The following is a 16,969-nucleotide window of genomic DNA, read 5'->3' as shown; positions in this document are numbered from 1 at the left end:
CTCACAGGGTAAAAGAAATTCATGCGGTTTGACAAAATGTTATGGGGTCCTAAAAACTATTCACGGATCATTTTTTGAAAATGTTCATGCAGTTAAAGAAAAGTTTTTCCATAAGTCATACATATTTACATGGAAATAAAAATAATGTTCTGCAAATTGTAAACTAATAGAAATTAGTAGTTGAAAAGAAAATGCACGGGAACAAAATTTTAGAAGTTGATAAACATGTCCATACACGCTTCAGGTCAGTAGAAAAATAATACACACGAGGCAAAAATTCAGAAGATAGATCGGGCTCATATGCTCCTGCCATAGTAGAAAAATCAAAGAAAATAGTCACCAAAGTTAAATAAATAAGAACCGAGTCTTTTTTGTAATGAACATGAACATGAACATGTGTTCTAAGTTCTGAGTCCATGCAATGTTGTAGCCAGAAAAGACTGCGGTGGTCTATGCAAAACAAAACAAGTTTTTAGAGCAGTCAGTTCTGTTTTTCTTTCACATACTACCACTACACATGCCTTTCCCCTGCGAAATTTTGTGTACAGTTAGAACAAACATTCATGGTCATTGTAAAAAAATAGTTTTTTAAATATTTTTTGCTATTTTATTTGACTTTACTATTCACGTAGAAGCATATGAGACAAGCCAAAATTGATTAGTGGCAGTGGGACTCGCTCAAAGCACATGGAGAGTAGATCATGGTGATGCCGCAAAATATTTGTTGACTTAAATAGAACTTATGTGCAGAATTGAATCACAGCAGGGGAAGCCATCATCACCGATGCCTCAGTGATCTTGTTCCTCAATGAATCCTTTTCCTCGCAACTTCGTGGATACGTAGAAGGACGAACCACGGCGTGAGGAAACATGTCACCGCAGGGTTTGCACACCTTCCTGTCATGTAGAGACACCTCCTTGATGTTCACCGCAGCTTCCATGGCACGCCTGATGTATCTCATGAAGTTGCCGTCAAACTCGAAGCCATAGATGGTTAGCTTGCCAAGATTCTTGTGCTTGAACTTTGGACCAGATTGCTCCCACTTCACATCCGTTTTCTTGGTGCGAGTCTTTTGTGACTCACTTCCACACTTGTGATCCCGTACAGAGATGCAAAGGTCCTCTACGGATGGTGCAGCTTGAAGAAGGAACATTGTCCAAGCGATAGCACATTCTTCCGGAAGATTGTCCAGATTCACAGACTGCAGTTGGCCGAGCAGAGGAGCGAGCACTCTAGGGCATTCTGGTTGAATCCAAATCTTTTCACTTCGAAAATCAAGATACAGATCTCTTACAGCGGGGGCATTAGCAAGCAGCTGGCTTATCATGAGGGTCATGTCTGGAAGACCTTCATTAGCAAGGCTTAGCTTTGAAAGCTGAGGGACAAAACCAAGAACCAAGGGCTTTTCATCACAGGGCCAATTATCGTACCTCATTCGTTGGAGCTTTCGACAGTCGAGCTCCACGGTTTTGAATTCCCCATAGGTAATATCAATCTCAATGAGTCTAGCATGTTCAACATGCAGCACCAACCGAAACCCCGCATCACACTCGAAGAAAGACAATGACTCCAGCAGCTTGCAAGTGCTAAGGATATTGGGTATGTCTGATTCACCAAACCTCATATTCTGCAGTTTAAGTCGCGTGAGACCAGCAAATGCATCCTGACAATCAGCAACAAACGTACTGAACTGCTTGCCAAAGTTCAGGAAATCGGCATGAGTGCAATAAAAAGAATTCTGGGGCGTCACGACTTCAAACTCAGCTTTGTCCAGTATCTGCGTCGCCATCGCCATGCCAACAGATTTGCCAATTGAGCGACAATCGTTAGGAGTCAAGACGAATCTTTTTTTTTCGATAAAGGAGCATAGCTCCAGCCTCTGCATCAATAGATGCACACGGCTTGCTTTATTAAAACCAAGTATGAAGTCGCAACCAATTCATAGTCACTTATTACAATCACAGAATAGCTAAGGTCGATACAAGAATCAACCAGCTGAAAATATGGCAAACAGAAAAGCTATGCATTTGCTATTCTATTAAGATGCCGCCACCCAGTAGCCTGGAAAAAGAAGTCCTGAGCAACCACTAGCATCCGGTTGCATCCAATAACCATATCCTCCCGCTGCTCCAGTGGGAGAAGTAAAACCCATAGTTGAATTGAATGGGCAGCTCGCCGGATAACCTGCAAAAAATTAGTTCCACTTTGTTTGTTAAAGATAATATCATTTCTAGTTTTCCAAATCGCTCAACAAAGAGCTGAAACACCAATTCGAATTTTCTGTTTGTCTTCTTTCCTTACCCCATTCAGCCATCTACCAAACATATTAGTAATATTAGCTGGTGGAGGAATGTTATAAGCAAGGTACATCATACGCCAAATTATCTTCGCAAAAGGACACTGAAGAAAAAAATGATTAACAGTTTCTGTGGAATCACAAAAACAACATTTTTGACATCCTTTCCACTTCCGTTTAGCTAAATTATCCTTAGTTAAAAGCACTTTATTACTAAGGAACCACATAAATTTTTTAACTTTTAATGGAATCTTTATCTTCCATAAATATCTGCGAAGATAAATAGTATGGCCATTCATCCAATCAAGGTACATAGACTTGACCGAAAAAAATACCCGAATCCGTAAGCTTCCAAATAAACTTATCAGGCTCATATGTTAATTCAATTGTAATTAATCGTTGGCATAGATGTAACCACTGTATCCACTTATTATCATTCAACCCTCTTCTAAAAGAAAATTAATAGGATTAGTAGCAAACACAGTCGATATTAACACATTCTTATGTTGAACAATATTATATAATGCCGGATATTGATGGGATAGTGGAGTATCTCCCAACCACACATCCTCCCAGAACCTAACAGATGTTCCATCCCCTACTCGGAAATAACCTCTCTGGAAGAAATCATCTTTAACATGCATCAGACCCTTCCAAAAAGGAGAATCAGTCGGTTTGACTTCCACTTGTGCAAGTGTTTTATTTTTAAGGTACTTGTTACATAAAAGCTGCTGCCACATACCCTCCTCTGAAAGAAGTTTAAACAGCCATTTTCTTACTAAACATTTGTTCTTTAATTCCAATACTTCAATTCCCAACCCACCTTGATCCTTTGGTCTACACAGAATATTCCATCTAGATAGTCTATATTTTTTCTTGTGTTCATGAGATTGCCAGAAAAAATTGGATCTATAAAAATCTAACCTCTTCCTCACCCCAATTGGGATTTCCAAGAATGAAAGCATAAACATTGGAAGACTTGTGATAACCGAATTAATGAGAACCAACCTATCACCATAAGACAACAATTTACTACGCCAACACCCCAATTTAGAGGCAAACCTCGCTTCTATAGGATTCCACTCCGCATTCCTCAAAGTCCTATAATGTACCGGAATCCCTAAGTACTTCAATGGTAAAGTTCCAGACTCACACCCAAAAATGTGTCTGTACTGTTCCTCTGTATCCTTTGCCTTGCCAAATGCAAATATTTCACTCTTACGGAAGTTTATCTTTAAACCCGATAGTTGTTCAAAAATGCATAGGATTAATTTCATATTAACTGCCTTAGCAATATCATGTTCCAAAAATAAAATTATATCATCCACATACTGTAAAATAGAGATTCCACCGTCAATGAGATGAGGCAACAAACTCCCTACTTTACCATCATCCTTAGCCCTCACAATCAGAATCGCTAACATATCAGCGACAATATTGAAAAGAATTGGGGATAAAGGGTCTCCCTGGCGTAATCCCTTCCTGGTTTGAAAATTATGCCCAATAACATCGTTGACCCTTATACCAACACTCCCGCCTGATGGCGTGTAACTCACACGTTCGTTGGGAACCCCAAGAGGAAGGTATGATGCGCACAGTAGCAAGTTTTCCCTCAGAAAGAAACCAAGGTTTAATCGAACCAGGAGGAGCCAAGAAGCACGTTGAAGGTTGATGGTGGCGAAATGTGATGCGGCGCAACACCGGGGATTCCGGCGCCAACGTGGAACCTGCACAACACAACCAAAGTACTTTGCCCCAACGAAACAGGTGAGGTTGTCAATCTCACCGGCTTGCTCTGTAACAAAGGATTAACCGTATTGTGTGGAAGATGATTGTTTGCGAAGAAAATAGTAAAGAACAATTGCAGTAAATTGTATGCGATGTAAAGAATAGGACCGGGGTCCACAGTTCACTAGAGGTGTCCCTCCCATAAGATAAAAGCATGTTGGGTGAACAAATTACAGTCGGGCAATTGACAAATAGAGAAGGGCATAACAATGCATATACATGATATGATAAATATAGTGAGATTTAATTGGGCATTACGACAAAGTACATAGACCGCCATCCAACCGCATCTATGCCTAAAAAGTCCACCTTCGAGGTTATCATCCGAACCCCATTCGGTATTAAGTTGCAAAGCAACAGACAATTGCATTAAGTATGGTGCGTAATGTAATCGACAACTACATCCTTAGACATAGAATCAATGTTTTATCCCTAGTGGCAACAAGCACATCACAACCTTAGAACTTTCCGTCCATCGTCCCAGGTGTCAATGAAGGCATGAACCCACTATCGAGCATAAATACTCCCTCTTGGAGTTAAGAGTAAAAACTTGGCCGAGCCTCTACTAATAACGGAGAGCATGCAAGATCATAAACAACACATAAACAATAGATTGATAATCACCATAACATAGTATTCTCTATTCATCGGATCCCGACAAACACAACATATAGTATTACGGATAGATGATCTTGATCATGTTAGGCAGCTCACAAGATCCAACAATGAAGCACAATTAGGAGAAGACGACCATCTAGCTATCGCTATGGACCCATAGTCCGGGGGTGAACTACTCACTCATCACTCCGGAGGCGACCATGGCGGTGTAGAGTCCTCCGGGAGATGAATCCCCTCTCCGGCCAGGGTGCCGGAGGCGATCTCCTGAATCCCCCGAGATGGGATTCGCGGCGGCGGCGTCTTTGGAAGGTTTTCCGTATCGTGGCTCTCGGTACTGGGGGTTTCGCGACGGAGGCTATTTGTAGGCGGAAGGGCAAGTCAGGGGGCCACACGAGGGCCCCACATGACAGGCCACGCGGCCAAGACCTAGGCCGCGCCGCCTGTTGTGGCGGCGCCTCGTGGCCCCACTTCCTTTCCTCTTCGGTCTTCTGGAAGCTTCGTGCAAAAATAGGACCCTGGGCGTTGATTTCGTCCAATTCCGAGAATATTTCGTTACTAGGATTTCTGAAACCAAAAACAGCAGAAAACAACAACTGGCTCTTCGGCATCTTGTTAATAGGTTAGTTCCGGAAAATGCGTAAATACGACATATAATGTGCATAAAACATGTAGATATCATCAATAATGTAGCATGGAACATAAGAAATTATCGATACGTTGGAGACGTATCGGCATCCCCAAGCTTAGTTACGCTCGTCCCGAGCGGAGTAAAACGATAACAAAGATAATTTACGAAGTGACATGCCATCATAACCTTGATCATACTATTTGTAAACATATGTAATGAATGCAGCGATCAAAACAATGGTAATGACATGAGTAAACAAGTGAATCATAAAGCAAAGACTTTTCATGAATAGTACTTCAAGACAAGCATAAATAAGTCTTGCATAAGAGTTAACTCATAAAGCAATAAATCAAAGTAAAGGTGTTGAAGCAACACAAAGGAAGATTAAGTTTCAGCGATTGCTTTCAACTTATAACATGTATATCTCATGGATATTGTCAGCATAAAGTAATATAACAAGTGCAATATGCAAGTATGTAGGAATCAATGCACAGTTCACACAAGTGTTTGCTTCTTGAGGTGGAGAGAGATAGGTGAACTGACTCAACAATAAAAGTAAAAGAAAGGTTCTTCAAAGAGGAAAGCATCGATTGCTATATTTGTGCTAGAGCTTTTATTTTGAAAACATGAAACAATTTTGTCAACGGTAGTAATAAAGCATATGAGTTATGTAAATTATATCTTACAAGTTGCAAGCCTCATGCATAGTGTACTAATAGTGCCCGCACCTTGTCCTACTTAGCTTGGACTACCGGATCTTCACAATGCACATGTTTCAACCAAGTGTCACAAAGGGTACCTCCATGCCGCCCGTACAAAGGTCTAAGGAGAAAGCTCGCATTTTGGATTTCTCGCTTTTGATTATTCTCAACTTAGACATCCATACCGGGACAACATGGACAACAGATAATGGACTCCTCTTTAATGTATAAGCATGTGGCAACAATTATTATTCTCATATGAGATTGAGGATATATGTCCAAAGCTGAAACTTCAACCATGATTCATGGCTTTAGTTAGCGGCCCAATGTTCTTCTCTAACAATATGCATGCTCCAACCATTAAGGTGGTAGATCCCTCTTACTTCAGACAAGACGGACATGCATAGCAACTCACATGATATTCAATAAAGAGTAATTGATGGTGTCCCCAGAAGCATGGTTATCGCACAACAAGCAACTTAATAAGAGATAAAGTGCATAAGTACATATTCAATACTACGATAGTTTTTAAGGCTATTTTGTCCCATGAGCTATATATTGCAAAGGTGAATGATGGAATTTTAAAGGTAGCACTCAAGCAATTTACTTTGGAATGGCGGAGAAATACCATGTAGTAGGTAGGTATGGTGGACACAAATGGCATAGTAGTTGGCTCAAGGATTTTGGATGCATGAGAAGTATTCCCTCTCGATACAAGGTTTAGGCTAGCAAGGTTATTTGAAGCAAACTCAAGGATGAACCGGTGCAGCAAAACTCACATAAAAGTCATATTGTAAACATTATAAGACTCTACACCGTCTTCCTTGTTGTTCAAAACTTAATACTAGATATTATCTAGACCTTAGAGAGACCAAATATGCAAATCAAATTTTAGCAAGCTCTTTGTATTTCTTCATTAATAGGTGCAAAGTATATGATGCAAGAGCTTAAACATGAGCACAACAATTGCCAAGTATCACATTATCGAAGACATTTTAGAATTACTACATGTAGCATTTTCCAATTCCAACCATATAACAATTTTAACAAAGAAGAAACTTCGCCAAGAACATTATGAGTAAAGCCTAAGGACATATTTGTCCATATGCAACAGCGGAGCGTGTCTCTCTCCCACAAAGTGAATGCTAGGATCCATTTTATTCAAACAAAAACAAAAACAAAAACAAACCGACGCTCCAAGTAAAGAACACAAGATGTGACTGAATAAAAATATAGTTTCGAGGGAGGAACCCGATGATGTTGTCGATGAAGAAGGGGATGCCTTGGGCATCCCCAAGCTTAGACGCTTGAGTCTTCTTAAAATATGCAGGGGTGAACCACGGGGGCATCCCCAAGCTTAGAGCTTTCACTCCTCTTGATCATAGTATATCATACTCCTCTCTTGACCCTTGAAAACTTCATTCACACCAAACTTCAAGCAAACTCATTAGAGGGTTAGTGCACAATTAATAATTCACATATTCAGAGGTGACACAAACATTCTTTTCACTTCTGGACATTGCATAAAGCTACTGGACATTAATGGATCAAAGAAATTCATCCAACATAGCAAAAGAGGCAATGCGAAATAAAAGGCAGAATCTGTCAAAAACAGAACAGTCCGTAAAGACGAATTTTAAAATGGCACCAGACTTGCTCAAATGGAAAAACTCAAAACTAATGAAAGTTGCGTACATATCCGAGGATCACGCTCGTAAATTGGCAGATTTTTTCGAATTTTCTACAGAGACTTGTGCCCAGATTCGTGACGAGACAGCAATGCTGTTTCTCGCGCAGCGATCCCAAATATAACATCAACTATAACATAGAAACTTTACTTGGCACAAAAACATGATAAGGAGAGGTTGCTACAGTAGTAAACAACTTCCAAGACTCAACAAAACAAAAATTGCTGTAGTAAAATAAACACATGGGTTATCTCCCAAGAAGCGCTTTTCTTTAACGCCTTTCAGCTAGGCGCAGAAAGTGCAAATCAAGTAACATCGAGAGTAGAAGCATCAACATCATAACCAGGGGTATTGGGAGTTTTCTCAACCAAGCATAGTATATTGGATACATAAGTTTTAGAGTCTCCCTTTTCATTAGTCTTGGGCTTGCTATTCTCATCGAACAAATTTTCAGGAACAAACCAAGCATAGTTATTTTCTAGTGCATCATTCATAGCTAGGAGTTTACATGGTATTGGTGCTTTGATCTCCCAACCATCATTAATATTATTAGTGTACCTTATTCTATCCATGTCCATTTTTTCAAGGAGACCAATAAAATTAGTATGAGAACCTAGCATATTAAATTTAGCAAAGACCTTTCTAGCCTCTCTTGCTAGACCACCAAATTCTCTAAGAAGAGTTTCTAAAACAAAATCTTTCTTTTCCCCTTCTTCCATATCACCGAGTGTAAGAAACATGTGTTGGATTATAGGATTGAGATTAACAAATTTAGTTTCCAACATACGAACTAAAGCGACGAGCAGCAATTTCATAGGTAGGTGCAAGTTCTACCAAGTGTCTATCTTCAAAATCTTCGATAATACTAACATGATTGAAAAATTCTTCTATATTATTTCTCCCAACTATAGACCCACGTCCTACCGGTATGTCTTTTGTGGTAAAATTAAAAGGAAACATGATGCAATAAGCAAAAAGTAAACTAGGCAAACAAAGTAAAAACGAGTAACTAATTTTTTTGTGTTTTTGATATAGAGAGCAAGACAGTAAATAAAGTAAAACTAGCAACTAATTTTTTTGTGTTTTGTTTAGGTGCAGCAAACAAAGTAGTAAATAAAATAAAGCAAGACAAAAACAAAGTAAAGAGATTGAGAAGTGGAGACTCCCCTTGCAGCGTGTCTTGATCTCACCGGCAACGGCGCCGAAAAAGAGCTTGATGGCGTGTAACTCACACGTTCGTTGGGAACCCCAAGAGGAAGGTATGATGCGCACGGTAGCAAGTTTTCCCTCGAGAAAGAAACCAAGGTTTAATCGAACCAGGAGGAGCCAAGAAGCACGTTGAAGGTTGATGGTGGCGAAATGTGATGCGGCGCAACACCGAGGATTCCGGCGCCAACGTGGAACCTGCACAACACAACCAAAGTACTTTGCCCCAACGAAACAGTGAGGTTGTCAATCTCACCGGCTTGCTGTAACAAAGGATTAACCGTATTGTATGGAAGATGATTGTTTGCGAAGAAAATAGTAAAGAAAAATTGCAGTAGATTGTATGCGATGTAAAGAATAGGACCGGGGTCCACAGTTCACTAGAGGTGTCTCTCCCATAAGATAAAAGCATGTTGGGTGAACAAATTACAGTCGGGCAATTGACAAATAGAGAAGGGCATAACAATGCATATACATGATATGATAAATATAGTGAGATTTAATTGGGCATTACGACAAAGTACATAGACCGCCATCCAACTGCATCTATGCCTAAAAGTCCACCTTCAGAGTTATCATCCGAACCCCATTCGGTATTAAGTTGCAAAGCAACGGACAATTGCATTAAGTATGGTGCGTAATGTAATCGACAACTACATCCTTAGACATAGAATCAATATTTTATCCCTAGTGGCAACAAGCACATCACAACCTTAGAACTTTCGTCACTCGTCCCAGGTGTCAATGAAGGCATGAACCCACTATCGAGCATAAATACTCCCTCTTGGAGTTAAGAGTAAAAACTTGGCCGAGCCTCTACTAATAACGGAGAGCATGCAAGATCATAAACAACACATAAACAATAGATTGATAATCACCATAACATAGTATTCTCTATTCATCGGATCCCGACAAACACAACATATAGTATTACGGATAGATGATCTTGATCATGTTAGGCAGCTCACAAGATCCAACAATGAAGCACAATTAGGAGAAGACGACCATCTAGCTACTGCTATGGACCCATAGTCCAGGGGTGAACTACTCACTCATCACTCCGGAGGCGACCATGGCGGTGTAGAGTCCTCCGGGAGATGAATCCCCTCTCCGGCGAGGGTGCCGGAGGCGATCTCTCGAATCCGCCGAGATGGGATTCGCGGCGGCGGCGTCTCCGGAAGGTTTTCCGTATCGTGGCTCTCGGCATGCGGGGGTTTCGCGACGGAGGCTATTTGTAGGCGGAAGGGCAAGTCGGGGGGCCACACGAGGGCCCCACATGACGAGGGCCGCGCGGCCAAGACCTAGGCCGCGCCGCCCTGTTGTGGCGGCGCCTCGTGGCCCCACTTCCTTTCCTCTTCGGTCTTCTGGAAGCTTCGTGCAAAAATAGGACCCTGGGCGTTGATTTCGTCCAATTCCGAGAATATTTCGTTACTAGGATTTCTGAAACCAAAAACAGCAAGAAAACAAGAATCGGCTCTTCGGCATCTTGTTAATAGGTTAGTTCCAGAAAATGCGTAAATACGACATATAATGTGCATAAAACATGTAGATATCATCAATAATGTAGCATGGAACATAAGAAATTATCGATACGTTGGAGACGTATCACCGCCCTGCACAAATTGTTTTATTCTATCGCACCAAATAGGATCAAAACCCTTCATACGAAGAACTTGTTGCAAAAAGGGCCATTTAACCTTATCATACGCCTTTTCAAAGTCAATTTTAAAAATCACCCCATCAAGTTTTCTTCTATGCATTTCATGTATCGTCTCATGTAGAACTACCACTCCCTCTAGAATATGTCTTCCAGGAATAAACACCGTCTGTGTAGGTCGAATTACTTTTTGCGCCACCTCAGTGGTACGGTTTGTCGCAACTTTAGTAAAAAATTTGAAACTCACATTGAGCAAGCATATGGGCATATATTGTTGAATCTGAGTTGCATTTTCTTTTTTAGGCAGTAAAGTAATCACCCCAAAATTCAGCTTGTATAGAGGCAAATCCCCCTTTTGAAAGCTCTCAAATAAAGCCATCAGATCATTTTTAATGACCCCCCAAAAGTGTTGATAGAACTCCGCAGGGAATCCATCCGGTCCAGGTGATTTATTATGTTCCATTTGGAAAATAGCGTCATGAACCTCCTCCATCGAGAAGTTCTCAACTAACACTCTATTCTCCTCCGCTGACAATTGCGGAATATCTTCGGTTCTGTCTTCATATAACGAAACCGAATTAGGCTCAGGATTACCAAACAACTTTTTATAATACTCTGAAATGTATACCCTCAGATTATCATCTCCGACAATGACACCCTCTTCTTGTTCAAGTTGGTAAATTTTCTTTTTTCTATGCTTCCCATTAGCTCTAAGATGAAAGTATTTAGTATTGTCACCCCCTTCCTGGATGTACTTTACTTTAGCCCTTTGCGCCCATTTAATCTCTTCCTCGCGACAGAGCTTATTCAACTTTTCATTAGCTTGTTTTAATTCATTGCGCTCCACTATTGACAACGGCATTGTTTCTCCCTTAATGTCCAACATGTCTATAATGTTTAACAGTCGTTCCTTTTCCTTCTTATATTTTCCACTTAAATTCTTTGCCCAACCTCGTAAAAAACGGCGCAAATGCCTAATTTTGTTTTGCCATGTTTGAATTGGTGTTTTTCCAAAGGGCCGACTGCCCATTCAGTTGCAATGAGCTCATAGAACCCGTCCTGTTCTAACCAAGCCAACTCAAACGAGAAACGCGGTTTATTTCCTATATGTGCCTGAACCCCGGCGTCTATCAAGAGCGGGGTATGATCCGATCCAGAGCGAGTTAACGCCCGAACAATGACCAAGGGGAATTTCTGTTCTCACTCTACACTCGCAAGAACTCTATCCAATTTTTCGTATGTAGGGGTCTCTCTTCTACTTGCCCAGGTAAATTGCCGGCCAGACAAGGCAATTTCCCGTAGATTAAGATTCTCAATTATCGCATTAAAAATAAAAGGCCAGCGTGGATTAAAATTGTCATTACTTTTATCCTCTGGTTTTCTCAAAATATTAAAGTCCCCGGCTAATAACAAAGGTATTGTTTCAGATTCACATGTCCTCACTAATTCTGCAAGAAATTCATATTTATTTTTATCTTGTGCAGTACCATACACCGGCACAAGCAGCCACTGAAACCCATCAATTTTAGAAGTGATTGACAACTTCACACAGTAGTCTCCACTATCCACCCTATTAACCACCAAAGTGGTTGTGTTAATCCCTACTAAAATACCTCCCGATCTTCCATGAGGAGGTAAGCAAAACCATGCAAACTCCTTCCCCGCTGCTAAATCCCGTAAGAAATGTACCGTAAAATTAGACCGTCTCGTCTCAAGTAAAGCAATAAAATCGAGGTCATACTCCCTTATCGATTCCTTCACAAAAAGATGTTTTCCTGGATCTCTAAACCCCTCACTATTCCATGTCATTCCTTTAAGATTTGTCATTGTAATTTGGATGGTTTAATTCTAATACGGTTACTCCTCCTAACATTTTTCTTGTCATACGATTTCTTCTTGCGAGTTTTTCTCTCCGTAGCAATAGCCTGAGGAATGTCAACACCCTCATCTCTCATGAAGTCCTCCTCCGCTTCCAAATCGTCACATAATTCAGACGCTCGTGAAACCGCCAAACAAATAGAAGTGTCTTCAATATTTTTTCCTAAATTATCATTACATTTTAACATAACTATTGATCTATGTAGCTCATATTCTTTTATTAGCTTTGCTGATTTGATGCATTCGGAATGAGAATTACCCAAAGAAACCCCCAATGACACAGCATTATCGATGATTTGATCATCGGAGAAAGACAAAATGGAGGTTGGTTTCGGTGTAGACTTACCAATCACTGGCGTGTCAGCACGCTTGTGGGCGATCATCATCGCCCTCTCCATTTGCGTCATGTCGGCATTAGGCTGAGACCGCAGTCTTCCACTCGACCGCACATCCCGCCTCGACTCCTCCTGAATTCCCCCAAAAGCAACAATTTGCTCTTGAGTAAAGTGCACATTCTTTGGCACCTCCTTGTTCATACCAACCATAATATTTGAAGGTACAGAACCTCCCTGTAAATCATGATTCGATTGCTTAGGATTTGTGTCAGAAAAAATTTGGAACCAGACATTCAAATTGTGATTTTTTCACCTTTAGCTGTTTGACGGACGTGATTATCGTGGACTTGGGCATTTGCATGGAACTGTTGTCTCCATGCAAAGTAGGCTGAGCTGCAGCCATACCACCATTCACCGGCGACGCTGGGCCGCGCGACACAGCTGCAGGTGTCCGTGGTGTTCCTGGGCCGCACGGAGAGGCAACGTACGGCTTCCCTGGCGCATGCGAGCCGCATACCGGCGTGCCCAGACCTGCATGCCTCGGGGTGCACGCGCCATGCAGCCAGGGCTTGATCGACACCCCACTCGCCATTCCTTTGCCGGCGCTCGCAACGCCTTCGCCGACGCTCGGAGACAAAGGGTCACACACCCTTTTCAGCGTCTCAGCTGGTGCAGATTTCTGATGAGTGCAAGGAGAGATCGGCACATACCCATCACTCTCCTCCACAACCGAACTGAACAAAGAGAATAAAAGCTTAGGACTAACACAATCATTATATGAGCTAAAAAGATACATCATCATACCTTGGTGTATTCTTAGAACCAGAAACAATATTGCTCATATTTTCCCCAACACCTTCCTGACCAGACTTATACTCTTGCTCATGAACAGACTTTGCATTTGAATTTTTCTGAGAACTAGATATCTCTTTTTCCTCAGATTTTTCCCCGGTGTTTTTAGTTCTTTTAACATTTCGATCAGCCTCAGACCTTCCTTCCTTATCCTGAAGATGGGTATGAGAATCATCATCTCCACCATCCCCGGCGTCTCGGACATAGTAACATCATTGTTATTAGTATGTTGATCTCTCTCCACCTCAAACCTCAACCGAAAGAATTCATGCTTGATCTTAAGATCCCATGTGTCAGGTATAAGATTGATATCAAGACAAATAATAAACATACGCAGCACATTATTTTGCCTTGTAAAGGTAATATCAATATCTTTTGTCTTACCAAAAACATCCCCAAGTGCCCAAAGAGATAAATAATCATCAAGAGCTACAGGTGGCAGGCCATACACCCTTACCCACACATCATCAGGTACCCAAGCAGGTTGAGTCTCCTTCTTCCAAAAATCAAATAAGAGAACAATACTTGAGTCTGGAACATGAAACCTTCCAAAATGTTGCACTCTAACTAACTCCACTTTACTAGGGAAATTCACTCTGAACACCTTATCTTCCATCTGTTCCACCTCCCACTGATAATGAGGATCAAGGACAATCCATTGCAAATGTGTAATCAATTGGTCAACAGAAAGCTCGCCACCAGACACTTCCACCCTTCCCAATCTAGTATTTTCCACCCTTGGCCTAACCGAGGCAGACAAAGGTAGTTCCCAAAAAGCTAGGTCCGGGTGACCCATACCATACATAGCTATCCGAGGTTTAGGAGCACGGAGAAGTGGACAATCTTTTGTAGCATGCTCCGGTTTCTGACAACACTCACACAACACCGCCTCACAATCATTGAGGAAGTGTCCCACCTGTCGACAACGAAAACAGCTTGGCCCTTTTTTCTTAGTTGCTGCAACAAACTCCGCCTCTGTTAGACCCTCGAACTCCCCACCAGTAACACAACCAGCCACAGCCAGAAGTACATGTTCGGCCCTCTGAGCCCCCTGGTGTTGCTGCCCTTGTACATTAGCCTGGTTATTTAGCATATGCGCTGGCGTTGCCCTGGAAAAACCAGGTTGGCGCCCCACCACTGATCCCGCAGGTATGGTAGCTTCTTTGTGCATTTGCTGGGGCGCCGCCTGCTGGGTGTTCGGCGGTGTTGGATCCGGGCTGCCAGCCAATTGATGAGCAAAGGCTTCTGCCGCATCAGCAACCATCTTTTGCTGAACCTCCGTCAGACCGACGGTACTGGCAGCATACCTGCCGCTACCGTTACCCGTCCAACCAGTTGAGTTGCTATTTGATGCAAATCGCCGAACATTGTTGTTGCCATTGTATCCGTAATTCCGACGGGCATCAGCACGGCCATTATACCCCTGATAATTCCTTTGTCCTCCGCCAGAGAATTGCCGTCCCGGACCTGCCCGGAACACACCATCTGCAAAAACATTGCCTGTATGATCACCGCCCTGACCATTACCTGAGGCATCTCCGGCAGTTCCACTACGGCCACCCTCATGAAAGTTTCCACCGCGTCCTCCCCGGCCTCCTCCATCACCGGCAAAGCCTTCCTGCCAACCCGAGCCCCCACGTCCTCCATGCTGAACACGGCCACGATTCGGGAACCCTCCCCGATTGGCCATAGACAGGACAGAGGGAGAGGAGATCGGCGGCACCACACGCGCTGGCGGCTCACGGGAGGAAAAGAAACCTAAACCGTACGAAACCCCACGAGCAAATTGCGGGATTCGTAGTTTAGGTGTTTCATCGCTGATTAGATCATGGCCCATACGACCAATGCGATCCAGATCGCGAGACACGCTCATCGATGGCAACGAGCCCAAATGGCCCAAATTCTGTTTATTTGAAAAAACACAGTCTGCATCCGACCGTTTTGCTTGAGCATAACCAGATCTGGCCGGCCGACGAGCTCGACAGCGCCACCATGCTGATCGTACCCTCCTCCTACGTTGCACCTGAGTCCATTCTTCCGCGTCAAAAGATTCGAGGAGGAAGGTAGTGGGCGGCAGAATTGGTGTAACAATCTTGCATCTCCTCTCCGGTTTACCTGTAAAGGGAATGGCAGAAATCAAAGGTGAAGAAGAGGACGATGACATACCTGATCGAAGCAACATCGCAGCCTCGCGCTGACGCTGCCTCTTCTGCCACCTGCGAGCGATGGCCTATAGAGCCGATGGCATCAATGTGCATCTCTCCTCCGACGGGGTTCTGCAGAACGCAGTCGGCGACGAAGATGCATGCCCGATCGGCGTCGATGGCACGTCCTCACCGGAGTCGTCTCCGGGAGAGATCGCCCAGAACCGTCCTCCGGTCGCCCCCAATGGCCCTCCGGAAATCGCGCTCATATTCTGACACCATTCAAGACGAATCTGACCATCAGCTTCCTGATTGTGAGCAGTGGAGACCTTGTGCTAAGGATCTTGTCTATCAGCTGAGCCAAAACACCATTCATTCGAACCAAATCGCTGTCCCTGGGAACTATGACGATCTCTGAGAGCATAGCGGGCAGCTTCCGCATTTGCTTCGAGAGTACGCAGGTTCTCACAGCATCAAGTGTACCCACCCTCTCCAGAATGTTGAGGAGCAAGTCATTGGGCAGTTTGCTTAGCCTGTCCCCAATGGCAGCTGCTTTCTGCAAATCACGGCGGTGGCGGCGACGGTGACCCTTATACTTCATGGTGATCTGATCTCTAAAAAAAGAAGGCACCTTGAGTCGATGAACAAAACGCTAGGAAAATATAATCTTGAACCGATGCTCCGCCCGTGTGAGGACAAGCGTCGACACCTAGGCTGAGCTTATTATGGCTCCTCCGATCCTCATGAAAGAGGAGACAAAGACGGAGACGGACTGACGGAGGAGGCTTGACAGGAAAGAAATTGGGACCCGTGTGTTTCGCTTTGGAAGGATTCTTATTTACTGACCGTGTTCGACTGGAAAACTGATTCACAAGCATGGTATGGTCTCTACAAGTACATGAGTGTCACATAGGACATCGAGGAGCCCTAACCACGCAGTTGCTTGCTTGTGGAGGCATTTGTACTGACTACTGACCGAGCGAGATCAAAGAGAAACGTCCACGGATTACGGGCGGGGCCAGCCGGTAGAGTGGCATAGGGAAGCGTCCGCGATCTGACTCCGATGGCGAAGAACAGCATCATCTCCGCGCAGGCGAGCATCGACGTCGTCGTCGTGGACGACTCCATCTGATCGTCCACGACTACAAGCTGGGATGCTCGGTCTACAAGCTAGACG

At 43.1% G+C, this 16,969-nt stretch overlaps 1 protein-coding gene across 1 annotated transcript; it reads right to left on the bottom strand.

Moving 5' to 3' along the window:
• Window positions 1-498: 498 nt before the first annotated feature.
• LOC124694758 lies at window positions 499-16,393 on the bottom strand. Its single transcript, XM_047227708.1, has 4 exons — window positions 16,091-16,393; window positions 14,253-14,257; window positions 894-1,845; window positions 499-528 (listed from the first exon to the last, which is right to left on the bottom strand). The coding sequence occupies exons 1-4, from the start codon at window positions 16,391-16,393 to the stop codon at window positions 499-501; spliced, it is 1,290 nt and encodes a 429-aa protein (XP_047083664.1).
• Window positions 16,394-16,969: the final 576 nt, after the last annotated feature.

Source organism: Lolium rigidum, chromosome 3 (genome assembly GCF_022539505.1).
Source record: "Lolium rigidum isolate FL_2022 chromosome 3, APGP_CSIRO_Lrig_0.1, whole genome shotgun sequence".
NCBI lineage: Eukaryota > Viridiplantae > Streptophyta > Magnoliopsida > Poales > Poaceae > Lolium > Lolium rigidum.
This window is presented reverse-complemented; position numbering and strand designations above follow the sequence as displayed.